The sequence below is a fragment of the Paralichthys olivaceus genome, chromosome 5 (genome assembly GCF_024713975.1).
Source record: "Paralichthys olivaceus isolate ysfri-2021 chromosome 5, ASM2471397v2, whole genome shotgun sequence".
In the NCBI taxonomy this organism is placed as follows: Eukaryota; Metazoa; Chordata; class Actinopteri; order Pleuronectiformes; family Paralichthyidae; genus Paralichthys; species Paralichthys olivaceus.
Window position 1 is genome coordinate 16,531,695 of NC_091097.1, and position 17,866 is coordinate 16,549,560.

The window sequence follows — 17,866 nt, forward strand, 5'->3', positions numbered from 1 at the left end:
AGCTGTTCCAATCGTCCTGCTCCAGTTAGGGAATGTGCTCCAGAGCAGCCTAATCAACATCCTGCATGTCTCATGATAATGAAGTGCTCGCACCATGTGGGTTAACACAGGGAGGCCATGTTAGCTCCACACTGAAAGGACTGGAGGTTGAATTCAGGTCTGACATGGTTTGATCCTTGTAAAAATGTTTTCAGTCATTAACACATCTGTTTTCCAAGTGGCAGAAGTGTAATCAGTTTTATCACCATCAGACTATTTCTCCTATTAAGTGATTTATACAAGGTGTTAGCTTTTGCAACTTCACATATTTTTTTGCACATGCTTTCCTTTTTTTACTTGCAGCTCATACAAGAGGTGAATGCGTTAAAGTGCTTCCCCAGATACCAATCATCTTCATCATCTTCATCATTGTCTCCAGTGCCGAGGCTGGTGTTGCCTGATTGATGTTGGTGCCAAATTTGTATTCGTCTCAAGGTGAAGGAAACACGATTCATCCATTGTCATGGAAACGCTGACAGATTTTGAGTTTGATACAAACAAGTTGGATGTAGGTCACACGCCTCTGGACCTGATTTTGTAACAGCATGATCCAAATCAAGCTGATAAAAAATAAGTAAAGAGAGAAACAGAAACAGTTTGTGGCAGCAGCTCCTGGCTGGTCACACAAACACAGACTCGTGTCTGTGTGAGGGGAGAACGAATCAGAGCTGTGGTGTCAGGCCACGATGCAAACTGAAGTCTGAAGTGTATGTGAAGCAGACCGTGCTCACCGATCAGAGCAGCTCCAGCGCTGGTTGCTGTAATTGATCGTTGCATGACTAAATGGGCCACTTATTTTTACAGCCAGAGCAGGTGCACCTGTGTGTTGGTGTTTCCACATCGTGCATGGATCAGTCATGAGCATTTGTGGGGCAGCTCGACTCAGAGCGAACACTGCAGGTGCACACAAACACACACACATACACACATGGGCGTCTCTCTATAGTTGTGAGGACACTCACTGACATAATGCATTCCCTAGCCCCTTACCATAACCTTAACCATCACAACTAAATGTCTAACTCTAACCTAAACCTAATTCTTAACCCTGAAATAACCAATTTATTTATGTATTTGTGAAGACCAGCCAAAATATCCTCAGAATGTCAAAATGTTGATGGTATAGAACCAGAATTGGCCCTCATAACTATATATTGACATGCCCACACACATAAATACAGAAACATAACCAAAATCACTCTAATCTTTAATCTATTTAGCAGAAAATTATGAAGAAATTATCAAGGAAATGCAGGAAATCTCATTAACCAGATCACAAGAGTTTTACATGTTGATAAAAGGTTTCATCGTGGGTTTCACCTATATTTCACTTATAGTCAACCTAGTTACCTCAGTGTGTATATCCACTGTTTCAGCCCATGTTATTGCACCAAATAAGTATTTAAAATGTGTACTTTGGCTTTTTAAGTTTAGTTCATGTCCCATCTGCTAACATGGAGGAGATGGGGGTCTATGATCTGTATGGTAGCCAGCCACCAGGGGGCGATTGAGATACTTTGGGGCACTGTCATGTCCTCCATCTTTAAATACAGTCTGTGGATACAACAGTATGAACTTTACTTTGCTGTTTGAAGACAGAGGAGCGCGATGGAAGAACCACGTGAAGAACTGATGTTTATTTAGTTTATTTAGTTTGAACTGGAGCCAGTAAAACCGTCGATGTGCAGAATAATATCCATGATGTAAAACTGTAAAGAAGCAGCTCTGCTCTTTCAAAGCGTCGGCTCATGACACTCCACATGAGCACAGTTTCACACACAGTCCACACAGGAAAGGAGAGATGAGTGCTGGGATTTAATGAGGTGCAGTATTCCTCCTCAGGAATGTGACTCTGGGGCAACGTTGAGCTCCAGGGACACCAGGAGCTTTTATTTATAATTTACACAGAAATCAGATCTGTGGAGATAACTACACATATTACACTTTAAGGGTCATCTGAGGTAAACTGTGACACGCCTCTCAGTGATTTGAGGCACGTCACTGAACAGAGTCTTCAGAAAGAACAGAGGCGATGATCAATGATAGACAGTCATTCAGAGGTTATTGCAAAACGTCTCTGGCTCTTCCTCCGTACGACAGGTGGTATAACGTTGGACACCAGGCTGAAGTGTGTTATCACTTACACAGACTTGATGCTCCGCCAGTAAACAGTGAGAGCAGATATCAGTGTTTTAATGTCCCTGTCTCTTCAATTGTAAGGTATTTACTTATCTTACATAACATAACCATAGTAACTTTAATAACTGTGACTGTAAATAACATTTATTTACTTCATATACTGCAGCAGGGAAGCAGAGTTTGGTTATTCTCCTTGTTTACATAAAAACATCATTTCAAAATACAAAATCTACATGACATATATTTAAATGTATTGATTAAAAGAAATGGTAAACATTCTAAAATGTTTGTTCTCATTTTATTTTGATTTCAGTTCTGTCGTTTGCAGCAACTGAAGAACAGATTTGAAGGTTTAGGGATTAAAAAGAGAGTAAATGTTGCATCACGCTACATCTAGTGGTGAAATGTGTTAATAACAGCTTTTCTGCAACTGATGCAGCAACACTGATGAGTTTTCTTTTAATGAAAACAGACCTTAGAACTTTACCATCCTCTAGTGGTAGACTGATGCTTGGTTTTTCTTTTTTCACAGCATGAAGCACAAACAGCTTTTTTAATCAATACAAAATATAATGCAACACATTTTGTGTAACAACAAAAGTTACACACACATTACAGATATATACATTTATATATATATGTACACACACACACTCTCTGAACTGCACTCGACAAACAGCCGTCTTACTCTGATGAGCAGATTTCCAACCTCTTGTCGTCTTCGGATCAAAATTACTCAAACAGCTTCATTCTCTCTTGGACAGAGAGGCCGTCTTTCAGACTCTGCACAACAAACACACATTCAAATAAATGAGAGACAAAAAAACGTAATTCATCAATGTTTAGTTTAAGAGACACTCTTCACTGTTGGGCTTGAAAATGGTACATATGAGAGAAACATTCTGCATTTTTACTTCAAACATCCTCTTAAACTCTGTATTCTTTGTGTGCTGGATTACAATTACTTTCTGATGCGTTCACATTGTTGTGTGCTTTATAAACTACAATCTATTAAACATGAATTAACTGAAGAACAACGTTTACCTTCGATCTCACTCTGATCTGACGTGTGAGCGATGACTTCTCAGTTTTCTTCAGAAAAGCACCGTTGGTCATGGAGTCCTCTGAGAAAGAGTGCAACATCAGAGAGGGATGGCGTTAATGGAATACTTGGATATTATCGGAATCCCTGTTTAGCCAGGGGTCTTTCTGTGAGGGTTTGCATGTTCTGTTTCCCAAAAAGTAAAAAATAAATCATCAGACTTCATTTCAAAACATGCATCATTATTCTCTGACCAACTAAAGACTCATTAGACTCTGAGACTGAAAATCTCACTCTTTCCCGATGTGTCTCTGTTTGAAGACCAAGGTCCCAACTTGAAATGTTCAGTGTTGTGTTTGTTGACGTCATGATGCATTTCGTCCTGGCTGTTCGTGTAGAGGGCCCTCAGCTTGTTCTGGGCATAGATTTTGTCCTGTCGATATAAAATCACAGTGTTAATTAGTTGCTCTTGTCATGTGAATAATAAATATATTAACAGACGAGCCACAGAAACAACTTGATTGGGTTCTTTAAAGTTTGCAATTGCATCTGTTACATACAGTAAATAGTGATTTTACAAATGGAGAAGTCTGTCTGTCAGAGGATTTTCTTGAATCTCTAATCAGATTTTGTGATCCCCAGAGGTTGAGAGGTTTCAGTACCATTCGAGCGAGCTTCAACTCCTCCTTGAGTGAACAAGCTTCCTGTCGGAGGAACTGCATCTCGGCCTCCCTCGCCCGCAGAATCACCTGTGGTGTGATGAATCAACACAGCATGATAAAGTAAATATTCTTGCTCATCTTGCCTAATAGATGATATGTTTCTTGGCAGACAGTTTTAGGAGGGAGACTTTATGACGAGGGACACTCACCTCCATCTCATAGAAGTCAGTTGTTTGTGCGGCCACATGTGAATGTTTCCGATTCATCGAGAACTGTAGCTGCGACGTTTCATCCATCTCTCTCTTGAAGAATCACACAAATACAATGTTTACGCTATCAACATAAGTCAATACCATTAAATAATACCTATCTGCAGGACCTGAGTAAGATAAACTGTTTATACCTGTTTCTTTATCAGCTCTTGCTTTTCTTGTTGGTGCTGTATCGAGCTTTTCCTCTCGCTCTGCAGCTCTTGACTCAGCTGAGAGTTTTCCAGGCATTTCTGTGTGTGCTGAACCGACAACACCTCCAGCTCCTTGTGCAATAACTGGATCTCCTTCCTGGAGAGGTCAGATGATGTTGTACAATGAGGCGTGCAACAGTTTGGATGAGACTGTAAACTACAGGGGGAGGTAAATATTAGGTTCAAACATTTTTAATAGTAAACAAAAAAGAATATTACGAGGAACTGGGAACAGATTCAGTGTCCAGTAGTTATTGATTAAATCTTCTTTGAGTGTTCATTGAATCATTTAGATAGATAAAGTTTTTCACTCGTCTGTTCCACGAAACTTACGGGAAAGATGAACCAAGGAAGGAAACTAAAAATGTTGGTGCAGTTAGAAACCCCTGGTAACCCCTGCAGTGATTCTGCACCTGCTGATCTACACCAAGTTACCAGGAACAAATCACAACCCGGTAAAATTCAAAGCAACATCCCTGGAATAAATGCTGCGGTGATAGAGTAAGATTTCCTTTGCTCTTTAGTGTCTGAGAGTAAAAACAACGTGATGGGTTTAGTACTCACTCGTATTCAATGTGCAGTTGTGTGATGTCAGCACTTTGCCTGATGTGCTGAGACTGTCTGCTTTTCTCCAGCTCCTGTTTATGGGCTCTCCTCATCGCAACGATTGCTGGGAAGAAAAAGTGATAACATGTAATGCCTAATTATTCTCCAGTGTGACTTCAAGACTTACTTTCAATTTTTCATGATGGACAAAGCCTCTTGTGAACTAATTCTTACACCAAATGATTTTTCCAATGATCTGTTCCCATGTGTCCCTTATTTGTCATTAACTAAACTGCAGCCTATTGATCTTGAGCCAGTTTAACCCAGTCAAACATTCTGCAAACTCGCCTCGTGGCAAAACATAAACAGAATAAAATTAATGTACTGATTCTCTTGATGAGCCTAGAGTGCTTTTACTTTGGTATTTCCTCCTGAACTGCATTTACCTGCCATCGTGGCAGCCGTCTCTTCCTGCAGCAGCTGGTCTTTCTCCTGCAGAAGTGCCGCCACCTCCATCTGATGCTGCTGCTGCAGATCTACCATCAGCTTCCTGTGCATTTCCTCCACAGCAGTGACGCCATGATCCTACGTTGTAATTCAGAAATCAGCCGTCAAGTAATGTACATACACACGTTTACCTCAATTTGTACAGTAAACACCTCTTTCCACACCTTTTTTTGTGATCACACTACAATTTTCCAACTGTAAAAACTTTGAGGAATTCAAATAAGATTCAAGATTTTATTTGTTTGATAAAGAAATAAGATCTTTGTTACCTGAAGCTCGAGATGTTTCTGGTAAGCCTCTCTTGCTGCCACAGCATCAGAGTTACTTTCATTGAAAACAGGCGCCTCAGTGCAGTTTCTCTGCTTCTCTTTGGTATAGTATCCATGCAAGTGTTTCATCTCCTCCTCGTGGATCTGTTGAAGTTCTCCTATCTTCTCTTGAAAATTGGTTTCCAGTTTTTGCATCCGCTCCTCGTGATAATCCTCGATTTTCTGTATGTCTTCCAGGAGTCTCTGGTTCCCAATCTCTACGGATAAAATCTTTTGCTCAGCACGCTCCAGTTCCTCCCTGAGCACGCTGTTGTCCTCCTGCAGCAGACACAAGGTGCTATTTAACGCCTCCTGCTCATCCATCGCCTTGGTGTCTTGCTCTTTGCACAGAGCCTGCCGTTTGTTCTGCTGCAGCTCACTTTGCTGCAGCTCTTGCTCTAAATGCAAGTGCAGCCGGTCTGACAGATAAATCAGCTTTGCCTGCTCCTGCATCCAGTCCGTGTCTACCTCTGAACCATTTTCTTCACTGTAGTCCACACTGCCCTCACTGACAGGTCCATCTGAGATCTCCTGGCAGAGCTGGTTTAAGAATTCGGCTCTTCTTTGCAGCCGGGATGTAAGTCTCCCTAACCACTCCGGTTCTTTCTTGACCTCCACCTTTTTTTCAGCTGGTTCTGCAGCTTCCTCTAAACCTCTGCCCTCTACCTTCACTTGCTCCTCATACGGAGCCAACTCTGGAGGGTTGATATCTGCCATACCCATCTTTTCACGCTCCACTTGTTGACTCTCATATCGCTGCTGAAATTTCAAGGCCGCGCAAATGAGCTCAGCCTCAGCACAGCCTCTACCAATAACACTTTCCAAATGCTCATCACCGTCATATCCCATTTTCCCAGGCTGAGTTATTTTTTCTCTTCTTAGGGCTAATATTTGGGAGATGATGCTTTTGTACTTGTGTGCCACATTCCCCTCATCGCTTCTCACTGCTATGGATATTCGGCCGATGCCACGTTGACTCTGAAGGACAGACAGCATTTTTCCTATGACAAATATTTCCCTCATTAAGCACTTCCTAACACTTGTCATGCCATTCTCCATTGGAAATGTTTCAGTGAGTTTACTTTTAGCACTAATGCCACTAAAAGCTCCAGCTACTGTCTCATCGTGGAGGATTTTGTCCTCTCCTTTGCTGGCATTGTGTGACTCATGCTGCTGTTTCTCTGCATCTCTCTCTCCTTGCTGGAGGCAGGCTGCAACGGCGGTCAGCTGCTTCTCAAAGTGTGTAACATTAATCGGGGTGACTTGGAGCCTGTCCCTGCAGGCTTGCACGATGTTCAGGGCGAGCTGAAACCTGCCGACCAGCATCCTGCAGCGGTTCTCGGACTCCTGGGCGAAGCGCTGACTCTGCCTGGCCTGGCTGTGGAGCAGCAGACTGAGGTGCTGGGCCGTGGCTCGGCTCTGGGTTAGCTGGGAGTAAAGGTGTGGGTCCTGGCAGCTGATGTGGCCACGGTGTTCCTCCAGGCTTTGCGTGATGTCCTTAAGCTTCTCCTCTGTCACATAAAGCTTCCTCTCCAGTAACTGGATCACAGAGGTAAACCTGTCTGGGTCATCTCCCGCTGTGACGATGTGCTGGTACGACGGATCAATCGAGCGAGACCTGTTTCTTGCACGTTTATCAGAGCAGTTGCTGTGGAACTGAACGTCTGTGGTGTTTGAGCTGTCAGAGAGCTTGTTACTTTCTGTTCCATTTTCTCTTCTTGCAGTGAGAGGCTCAGTCACCTGCTTTTGTCTCTCATTTGAGTTGGAAACTTTCAACACTTCATTCAACCTCACCTCTGTCTCCTCCAAGCTGTTTCCCAAGACTTCCATCTTCAGCAGAACTTCACTCAGCTCTTGCTCCTTCCCGTCCAGGAGTCTCTCGTATCCTTCTCGCATGTCCTGCGTTTCAGACTCCCTTTGCTCCGCCTTCCCCAAAGCCAGCTGCAGTTCCTCGCAAACTCTCTCATATGAGTGCTCAAGATTGTAGTAGTGGGTCTCATCTGTCTTCAAGCGGCTCTGCAGCCTGCTCACCTCCCCTTCCGCGTCAGATAACTGGTTCTGCAGCTCCTGACAGCGGCGGCCAAGCTGCTCTCTTTCCTCTTGTAGGTTCTGTACAGCAGATACCGTATGTGCAAGCTCCTCTTGGAGCTGCTGCTGAGCCACCTCAATTTCTCTGGTCCAGGCCTGAGTCTTGCTCAGGCTCTCCATCTCCTCCTGAGCCCTGTCCAGCTTCTCCTGAAGGTCCTGTGAGTGTTGCTGGGCCTGCTCCAGACTGGCAGCCAAGCTCCTCCGTTCTCTGTCCTGACTTGCTTGAAGGAGCATCAGGTGTTTCTGCAGGCGAGCTTCTTTTTCAGCCTGCGCTTCCTCATTGGCACAAAGTTGGGTTTCTACCTCTTTGAGGTGTTTCTGCAAGCGATCGGACTCCTGCTGGTGATCAACATGACCCTGCAACTCCTGCTGCAGCTGAGTCAGCCGGGACTCAGCCTCCTTCTTCTGCTCCTCGCTGGCACTCAGCTGGGACTTCAGGGAGGACACACAATGCTCCCACTCCTTCTGCTGCTCAACAAAGCAGCGTCGATCTTGCTCCAGATGAGCTTGTGCGAGAGCTGTGGCATCGCCTGTGACCAGTAACTGAGCCTGTTGAGCCAAGAGATCTACTCTTCGCTGTAGCTCGGCTTCTCTGGCCTCCTCGTAACTCCTCTTCTGCGTCTCCAGCTCAACGCGGAGGTCGTGGTTTAACTTCTGCATTCGCTGTAACGTCAAAGCTTGTTCCGAAGAGTTTGAAAGAAGATCATTCTAGAGGACAACAGAGAGCTTTAAATAAGACAAACTGTTCTTTACCTGCTGAATTTAACATTTATAAAATTCTACCTGTGGAAGAACCGATTCTCTTGAATGTGTCTCTCGCTCATGTTTTAGTTCATCCTGCAGATTCCTGTTTATCTGCTGGAGTCGAGATAGTTCCTTCTGTGTTTGCTCCAGCTGTGGGTAAATCAAACTGTCACTCGTAACATGTGATCATGTCTCTCATATTAAATTTCCTAAACACATTTGTGCTCTTCTGATTCTTAGACGGTTGAGCTGCTTGTTATTTCCTGCATGTGACACCATATTCACAAAACAACAACAAAAACATGTGTAACTTATCGTGAAAATTGGAAGAACAAGATCAATGCACATGAAATCTCACCTCTTTGACCAGCTGCACAGTTTGCTGCTGCTCACACGACCATGGTTCCTCCTCTTTTATGGAGATGTCTACGTCTGTGCAAACCAGGAATACAGAAGAACCATTCATACCAAGCAAATTGATTGAAATCCTCACTGACTGATCCCTTCGAGTGGCCTATAATTACATTTCTCAAAACACTGTAATAAAAACTGCAGGGATCAATTTTCCTTTGGGACGTTTCATTTAAAAGCAATAACTGAAAAAATGACTATTTATCTCAGTTCACTCACCAGGTTGTGGCGGACACGGATCAGAGGGAGCAGCGTGGTCATCCTCCACCTGCTGTTGAGGACTCACAGGAGGCGGAACTGAGTTACTACCACTGCAGCTCTGCTCTTTCTCTGGCTGCAGTTTGTTCTCCTGTTCTCTCTGCTGCTGATGTGAATCCTCTGCCTTGTCACTGACTTCTTGCCAACAGCGGTTTTCAGATTCACATACAGCCTCGGTCGACTCTGAATAGGGTTGATGTGATCTCTGTCGAGTCTTCTGCCCTGAAAGGGAGCTGTGAGCACGAGATAAGAAACATCTTCACAAAGGGAGATTCTTAAAGTCCCACAAATTTGATAACAGCCATGCAACAACGCCAGTTACCTTGTGACATCAGCTGTTACACTTGGCCTCACATTCTTCAACACAGCTTGGACCCAGTTGCGTCTCATCCCAGAGGTCATTGCACAGAACGCGGCAGACATTCCATCTTTAGTCTGTTGGAAAAAAGATTAAATGTTGCATCATCTAATCTGTTTGTTTAAAAAGCTTTTTCCATTTGTGTCTAAAGTCCTGACATACTATCTGCTTCATTTAAACTTTAACAGGTTGAAGAACAAAGAACACTTGTCCACATTGTTACAGCTTCAATGCAAAGACACTGATCACAACTGATTGGCCTCGAATGAAATATCTCACAAAACAACATGCAGACTAAGGATTCCATGGTAGAAAATCTTAGCTTTGAGCATGCAAATGAACTTCTAAATGAGCTTCTAACAAAAGTGATGCTTGACTCCGATTGATTAAACTCCACAATGTACTAAAAGTACCTGTTCCTTGACTCTGTTGCAGTGATGATAACATGCAGCAGTAGAGACTGAAGAGGAGCTGCTTGTTTTCATTTTTTCCACATCATCACCATGACACTGGTCGTCATAATTCCTTAATGACAAAACCAAAACAAGAGGCAGACAAACCCAGTTTTTAATAACCATTTGTTGGATTAAAGCATTTTTGCAGGACAACAATAGATTAAAAGTCCTTTTTTTTAATAACTACAAACCTGATTTGCTCCTCAGAGGACGACAGTCGGCCAGAATCCAGGGATTTATTTTCAGAATTTTGTCCTTTATTATCTTGTGAGTTTGGATGTGCACAGCCTGACTCTGTTCAGAGGCAACAGTAAAGAAACAGCTTTATATGAAACAGGTTGAGAATCATCTTTGGTGAGATTTATCATCATTTGCTCTCACAATCTTTAAAGTCCTTTTTTTAATCAATCAATTTCTTTATTGTGGAGCAGAGTAAGAAAAAGTAGCATAATAAATATGAGTCCTCACGTTTAGATTTTTTGAAAAATATAAGATTCAAGGCTGAAATATTGTTTAAGTTTATGAGATATAATAATAATGACACATGAGTGAATTCACCTCGTCTGGTGGATCTCTGGTCGAGTCTGCTGAGAGAGCGGCTGCTCCTCATGAACGGTGCAGTCTTGAGCGAGGGGGTGTGGAGGGACGAGAAGCTCCGGCTGCTGCAGAGGCGGAGAGCAGGTCTTCCTGGCTGAGATGCTTGTCTGGTACCCTGGTGGCCAACGCTGCCATGGTGACCGAGGCTGCCTCTTTTCAAACTGCCCCCAACTTTACCGACGCTCGCAGTCGAGTCGCTGCCTTTACTGCTCTGGCTGTTGCTCCTGCCAGAGCCGACGCTGGGTTTAGACACACTGCTGCCAGCCTGTTTACCTCCCCCAGATGTCGGCACTGTGAGTTGGTCCTTTGGAAGACAAAGAGAATGAGAGCGACACTTAACAATGACTGTCAAAGAAAATAAGAAGGTAGAAAGCTCCATCTGTTTTTCAGGTAAGAGGATGAAAAAATGAAGATGTCAAACATCACACCTCCTGCTCACCCCCATCCCAACTTGGACTCTTTGGCACATACAATCCAATCACCACTGGAGAGAACCCTGTAATCCTCACAAGAGCTCTTAATTTGCTTAAGTACCATCTGACCGACACTGTGATCGAGGACACACACACGTTAAACTTAATCACACTTGAGCATCGGGGGAGTCATCAGACATACACAGCCTATTCTAATCTATTCCAGTCTGAGCAGACGCAACCTCTCCGACTGCAGAGGCAATCAATCTGTGGCTGGAGCCGTGACGCAGAAATCAATTAGAAGAGGGTTGAAGAGTCCTGACTCAGTGACTTGTGCAGGATTTAACTGCACACATTTGATTTTCTGTCATCAATGGTAACATACATCAAACTGAATGTAAGCAAACATGCCCCGACTCTGAGGTAGTTGCGTCGTTAAATGAACAGTGCAGGACATTGCAAGTGACGCCCAATAATGTTGAACATGTTCTTACACACAGTTTATATTAAACATAATGCTGGAGGAAACTGTTAAAGATGTAAGATGCTATACCTCAGACTTAAAAACAGATCAGCAAAGACGTCCGTCAGCGCGGCTCAATACATATCAAAATCATTTGTATTTAACTGGAGAATGTAGGCCTGTAAAATCTTTATTTTGAATGCCTCAGTTATGCTGACATGGCGTGCCATCTTCACACTTAATAACAACTTCAACACGCTTTTAATCTTCTGTTGAGATTATTGTTGTTATTATTATGATAAAATATGTTTTACATCGATAATGTGCTTTTTTTCTACAGCTTAGAAACAATCCTGGGAAACTGGGAAAATGCAAATGTGTTGGCTGAATCTAAAGAAGATGAGAAAATACATTTTTCATTTCAAGAATGTTTTCAAATCAATGTAATATAATAAGTCAGACTTCTGAAAGTCAAAAGCATTTAAAATGACCTGATCAGTAAGTCTGAATTTCCTGCTGAAGTTTGGTTCTTACCTTTCCTCCTTTCTTCTGTGCCGGTGTGTTGGTCCTGGAGTTTACCACGAGCTCAGGCCACCTGTGGTTGAGAAGACTGAGGCAGCTCAGCACAAATCACTTTAATTAAATTCTTGTGTTTTAATAGAACTTAATTAAATTGATGGAAAACATTTGTAACATCTCTGTAGTAGCACATTTATTTATCAACAAGCAACATGTTCACAGCATGATGCTTCTTACAAGAGGAAAAAAACACAAAATCAATGGTGCTTTAATAAAATCTTTTTCTCTGGTAAAGGTTTGATTACTTCCTTAAACGAATTAAAGCATTGATGGTGTCAGGAAATTATTCGTATTCATGTCAGGAAAATATATTGTCTTTCACTTGTCGATAAAGAAGTGGAACAGTGTTATACATGTTATATATAAACACAATATGTAACCTGTAATTCCATTTCTTTAAATTATAGCTTTGAAATTCACAGAAATAAAATAACCTCCTTTTAATGTTTCAGTGAGCCAACAAAGTGGATCAGTTACCTGTTTAGAGAAAAACCTGGTAACTGGACTTACCTTGGCGACCTGGACATCATCTTCAACAGTAGAATGTGGGTACACTAAATGAGACCACTGAGTTAACAGCGCAAAAACAAGTGTGCTCCCTCTCAGTCTGGAAAAACCTGCACATCCCAAGCACGTCTATACAAAAGAAACACACACACACAGACAGAAGTAATCCAACAGAGTTGACAAACTTCGTTAGAGTTTTGTGGGATTAGTTCGACAGCTTAACAGGATTACCACACGTTCGTTTCAGTGAACTTGATGTACCCCTCTATAATGTCTACAAATTCTCCAAATGTCTGTGAAGTTTATATCAAGATTCTGTATTTAATTTAAATCAGCACAGTGCAAACAGTTAACACATGAACTAATGTGAGGCTCAGAGGGGTCTGACTGCTGACAGCCCTCAGCTGCCACCATGTGTCTGTGAGCTGTGACCTGACCTGACCCATCACAAACTATGTCTGTTCATACACACCATTAAAATATTCTTCAATCTCTTACAGCACATTATGCAGTTAGAGCTGAAATGTCTTTAATCATTTTATTTTATTGTATGTGGAAAAACATGTAAAGCAGTAGACTTTTATACCACAAATACACTTTCTTAATCATATTTACTATAATTTTAGTTGGTTAACATTATCAACTATACTCAACTTTATTAATCCCACGCTGAGGAAATTCACTTGTTTCAGCAGCAGATATTCAAAACGAGGTTGACAAGAGAAAGTGTGAACGTATAGAATAAAAATAGATGATAAAAATCAAATACATATAGAGAAATATGCACATAATATATCTTTCACTACAGATGGTTATGGGTTGTGAAAAGTACTATCATCTTGTTCAGTGGCACACAGCCACTATGGCTGAGGGGTAGAGCGGTCGTCCCCCAATCAGAGGGTTGGATCCCTACGTGTCTCTGGGAAAGATGCTGAACCCTGAATGGCCCCTCATAGATGTTGAATGCACTAATTGCAAGTCGCTTTGTAATGTAATGTGAAATGTGACTGAGTGAGGATGTATACTGTATTTGTGTATTATACGATAATAGATCGATATAAGTATAAAAGTGTGTTTGTGTGTGTGTGCAACATATATTATAAATGACTACCGACTAACCAACTTATATTTTAAATGATGAACTAATATTACAAATGATTAACTAATATCAAAGACGACTAACTAGTTTAATAGAGGACTAACTAATATTAGATAAATACTCTCTATTATAATTCATATGAACTAATTTTATTTGATCCCAACTTGTGCACAGTTTGAGTCTCTGCAGCAGCTCGGGCGCTGATTGGCTGTGTCTCGCCATGTGACCTCACAGCTGATTTCCTCCGGAGTGTTTTGCTTTGACCCTTCATTATTTTTCGGTTTAGCCATTTCTGCTCAGCGCCGCTGCTCCGGAGCGCAGCGGCCTCCGTGTTCTCCAGCGGGCCACCATGGCGCAGGCGGCCCCGGCCAACAACGCCTTCGACGCCGGAAACTCTCAGATGCAGGTGGAGCACGACAGAAAGCGTCGGCAGTTTGTTATAAGACTGAATGGTGAGTTCAGCATGTAAACATTAGCATGCTAGCTGGCTAACGCTAACCCCCTACCCCGGCTGCTGTGGGTTTCTTTGCTGCTGACATCGCAGCCGTGGCCTCTTGTTTTACCTCCAGCTGCACTTCGGGGCATCGATGGGTTTATTGTTGCACATGGTCGAAGTGTCAACGTGTTCGATCAGATACTGTTCGGGTGTCAGGAGCCGAACACAGGCCAGTGGTTCCCCTGACTTGACTTCCAGCAGCAGCTTGTTTTCTCTGCGCCGCGGTGAAAAGAGTCTCTCCTCTCCCTGACACGAAGCCAAACATTCAGCCTTCAGCAGCCTCCGGCCATTGAACTGTGTGACTGACGCGTATGAACACGAGTTCAACTTTCCAAGTGGAGCAGCAGCCTCGTTCATCTCGTCCAACCTGTAGAAGCTACACACAAACCACAGTTCGTTCACATTCCTGGAATCAACGTGCTGTGTTTGGTTTAGTTCAGGCCCATTCGAGGCCTGTGGCACTGACTTCACTCTGTGGAATCCTTCTGTCTGTGACAAGGCAAAGCACATCTGTGTGTTTTCCATTTATCTTTTTGTGGATTTTAGTGTTTTGCATTACAAATGTGTTCACAGCTTAAGGACGTCAGCCATTGTTCCCTGAATGAAGATCTTTATGTGTGGTCTGTCTCTCCACCCAGCTACACAAGCACTTGTCTGTACCTGGCCAGGCCGGGTGATGTTTTCCACTGTGGTTCATGGTATCAAACCAGCGATCCCTGTTGTTTTGAAGGGGCTGAATGCTCACTGATTAAATCTAGGGATAGAGGATAAGGCCAAAAATGATATCAGGATTATAAAATATATAAATCAGCCGCAATCAATTTTTATCCCAATAAACGTCAAATTTTTTCTTCTAAGTTTAAAGATTGATTTTTTTGCGCCGGAGTGAACGTTATGAGCAGAGAATGACAGACGTGTGTTGTACCTCCTCACTGTGCTTGCACAAAAAGCAATATATTGATATAGTTATATTGCCATTGATTAAAGTTAGAGTTTGATAATTAATGACATTATTGTATCGTACATTGTCAACTCATGACTCATCACGTAGATTGGAAGCTGTTCCCGATCACACAGTTTTAACTGCTCAGACTTTACAGTTAATCGACCATAAAACTGTGTAGCATGCCTACAGTAGGTGTCATTGTCAGTTGTCACTGTGAGCTATTTGTTTGGAAATTAGACCAGAACCATTCACACTTTCATTTTTACATGTTATCTATTATCCGTTAACACGTTAAAACAACCTGAGAGCAGTGACCTTTGTCTTTCCCTCAGGATCTCACGATCGGGCAGTTCTCCTGTACGAATATGTTGGAAAAAAGACGGTGGATTTGCAACACACCGAGGTTCCAGATGCTTACAGAGGGAGAGGAATCGCCAAGCACCTGGCCAAGGTAAAACTCATTACGAGTCTGAAAGTAAATCATATTTTTAGTTTTAGACATGTTCACTGACATGTTCAACCACAGACTGTATGTGAAGATGGACGACATGTCTCCACTTCCTCCCAAAGACATTAAATTAAGCTAAAATATCCCTGACAACATCTTGTGCATTTGGATCAAGAGTCTGCACAGTAGCGATTGGGGGATAGAGCTGCGGGCTCAACCAATCACGACTCAGTCTAAGCTATCAATCATGAGGTTTCACTCTGTTTTTATATCATCAAATAATTAAAACCACACTCGCTGAATAAGTGTGAGAAAATGACAGAAACCATCTTTGAGAAAGGTTAGGGTGTGTGCACATGAACCTAAATTTCACTCATGAATATCTGATGGGTCATATGAAAAATGTGCAGATCAATTTATGTGTGGTTGTATGCTTGTGTGATGACAGGCAGCCATGGATTTTGTGGTGGAAGAGGATCTGAAAGCCCACCTGACCTGCTGGTACATTCAGAAATATGTCAAAGAGAATCCTCAGCCTCAGTACTTTGAACACATTTATCAATGACCCCACGCAGCCGCGGCAGAGAAGGAGAAAGAGGCTCCCAGGAAATAAAAACAATGTGGTGGCGACAGCAGCAGCATGTTTTGCAGTTACAGGCTGATACACAATTAAGGACCTTCCAGGCAAATTGAGTGAATCCAGAGACAGCGGATCACACGGCGAAGACGTCTGTGCGCTGAACAATAAGTCTACGGTTATGTCCATAATGTGGGGAAGCAGATTCACCAGAAACAGGAAGTGAATCCGCTGGTCGTGATGTGCAAACTAATCAACAAAAACCAAAGCCTGTTACCTCAGACGGAAACCTCCAGGTTGTAAAACCATCAATGACACTAAGCAAGCGTTGGGTATTTTATGAGAACATGTGAAAAATATATTGAAAATCTTCTGTCCTGCTTTGGACTCACTGGTTGTGAACATTACTATGAAGATGGACCAACCCGCTGTCTTTCTCTGTGATGACTCGGGTGGAAGCAGTGATGGCTTCGCTGACGCTCAGATGATGACGACTTTTTATAATTCAACTCCCTTTTGATATTCTTTGAGTTTGTTATTTTTTATTTCCATTTGTGTTCTTTAAACTTGTGTCTCTATGAGCTGAAATGCTAATGTAATAGGTTTTGAATACTAAACACATTTTAAAACATCAAGCTATTATGATTTCTATTTTTCTATGTTACTGCAAAAAAAGGTATACTACATTTTGTCGGTAATGGGTAATTAAAAAAAAATATATAATCTGTATTTTGAAAACATTTATTTCGCAAATTTTCAATTTAGTTCCAGTGCTACTCTGTCCACTTCCATTCTTCCCAGCAACAGACACTTACTGTCCACAGTCAAAAGTGCATGACATAGTAAACCAAAGAACACAATGTGAGGATGTCTAGTGCTGCAGGTAAAACCATCTACTCCATTGTACGTGTTAAATGTCTCACACACTCATGACAAATTAGGTCTGAAGCTTGTCACTATGCAGCACAACACTTGAGTGTTTTTGGGTCAATATCTCTGCTGAAACCAGCATTTCACAAACAGCAGTGCTATATATTCAGGGCATTTACATTCTGCAGTGTGGTTGAGGCTTTTTGTTTTCTCCTCATTTAAACAGTTATTTTTAATGATGGTCAAGGCAACAATTTACTGACAAACAATGGTTCACCGTTGTTTCCCGTTTCACGGCTCCTCTGGAGTTTTGTTTGCAGTTGACAATCTTAAGTGTTAATGAGAAAAAATACCTCAGGTTACTTAACACACACTGGCAGGACGAATATCAACGTGCGATGCAGACTATCTGCTTTAATAAGGAAAAACTTTCCCTTTGTAAAAGTTTATTTTAGGTGGCACACACCTATTGATTGGCTAAGGTATTCAAACCATTCTTTCGTTTTGTAGTTCCGTTTATATTTGTTGTTTTCTTGAAAGTCAGATGCTGATTAAACAGTTTTGAGCGGGTGGTTCTTTCAAATGAGCATGTGTTGGATGTACCAATTCTCTTTATTGTTTTGTGCTTAGCAATTTTCTTTTCTGTTATTGTTGTGTGTAAATAAATACATCTAATACTCACATTATTGTCAAAGTATGTGGATTCACATAGTCATTTTTACGAATATGACATAAATACGTGTTAATGACAAAATAAACACTTGAACTGAGCTCTTTCATCTATTGAGTCAGATGAACACATTTGAGTTTTAGCAAAGGGATATAAAACATCAAACTATTACTTTTAAGAT

The 17,866-nt window shown here is 42.0% G+C and overlaps 2 protein-coding genes across 4 annotated transcripts; one reads left to right on the forward strand and one right to left on the reverse strand.

Annotated features, from left to right (window-relative positions):
• Nucleotides 1–1,669: 1,669 nt before the first annotated feature.
• LOC109641460 (trichohyalin) lies at nucleotides 1,670–12,977 on the reverse strand. 3 transcript variants are annotated; one of them, XM_069525690.1, is made up of 18 exons: nucleotides 12,583–12,976; nucleotides 12,028–12,088; nucleotides 10,579–10,921; nucleotides 10,212–10,314; nucleotides 9,979–10,090; nucleotides 9,530–9,642; nucleotides 9,169–9,440; nucleotides 8,897–8,970; nucleotides 8,578–8,688; nucleotides 5,668–8,502; nucleotides 5,338–5,476; nucleotides 4,910–5,015; nucleotides 4,286–4,502; nucleotides 4,092–4,184; nucleotides 3,883–3,969; nucleotides 3,515–3,653; nucleotides 3,223–3,302; nucleotides 1,670–2,961 (listed from the first exon to the last, which is right to left on the reverse strand). In XM_069525690.1, the coding sequence occupies exons 1-18, from the start codon at nucleotides 12,600–12,602 to the stop codon at nucleotides 2,911–2,913; spliced, it is 4,956 nt and encodes a 1,651-aa protein (XP_069381791.1). In that variant the 5' UTR covers nucleotides 12,603–12,976; the 3' UTR covers nucleotides 1,670–2,910. The 3 variants fall into 3 exon arrangements, with proteins under 3 accessions (XP_069381791.1, XP_019961490.2, XP_069381792.1); XM_020105931.2 differs by having other exon boundaries at nucleotides 4,286–4,442; nucleotides 12,583–12,874; XM_069525691.1 differs by lacking the exon at nucleotides 8,578–8,688 and having other exon boundaries at nucleotides 12,583–12,977.
• Nucleotides 12,978–13,916: 939 nt separating this feature from the next.
• natd1 (protein NATD1) lies at nucleotides 13,917–17,696 on the forward strand. Its single transcript, XM_020105956.2, has 3 exons — nucleotides 13,917–14,130; nucleotides 15,453–15,571; nucleotides 16,017–17,696. Exons 1-3 carry the CDS (start codon nucleotides 14,028–14,030, stop codon nucleotides 16,131–16,133), a joined length of 339 nt encoding a protein of 112 aa, XP_019961515.1. The 5' UTR covers nucleotides 13,917–14,027; the 3' UTR covers nucleotides 16,134–17,696.
• Nucleotides 17,697–17,866: the final 170 nt, after the last annotated feature.

Coding starts and splice junctions, on each gene's coding strand:
- LOC109641460 (XM_069525690.1), bottom strand. CDS start 12,602: ATGATGTCCAGGTCGCCAAG. Junction 3,303..3,514: donor CAGAGACACATCGGGAAAGA/GTGAGATTTTCA, acceptor ACTCTTTCTCAG/AGGACTCCATGACCAACGGT. Junction 2,962..3,222: donor AGATCAGAGTGAGATCGAAG/GTAAACGTTGTT, acceptor TTTGTTGTGCAG/AGTCTGAAAGACGGCCTCTC.
- natd1 (XM_020105956.2), top strand. CDS start 14,028: ATGGCGCAGGCGGCCCCGGCCAACAACGCCTTCGACGCCGGAAACTCT. Junction 14,131..15,452: donor GTTTGTTATAAGACTGAATG/GTGAGTTCAGCA, acceptor TCTTTCCCTCAG/GATCTCACGATCGGGCAGTT. Junction 15,572..16,016: donor TCGCCAAGCACCTGGCCAAG/GTAAAACTCATT, acceptor GTGTGATGACAG/GCAGCCATGGATTTTGTGGT.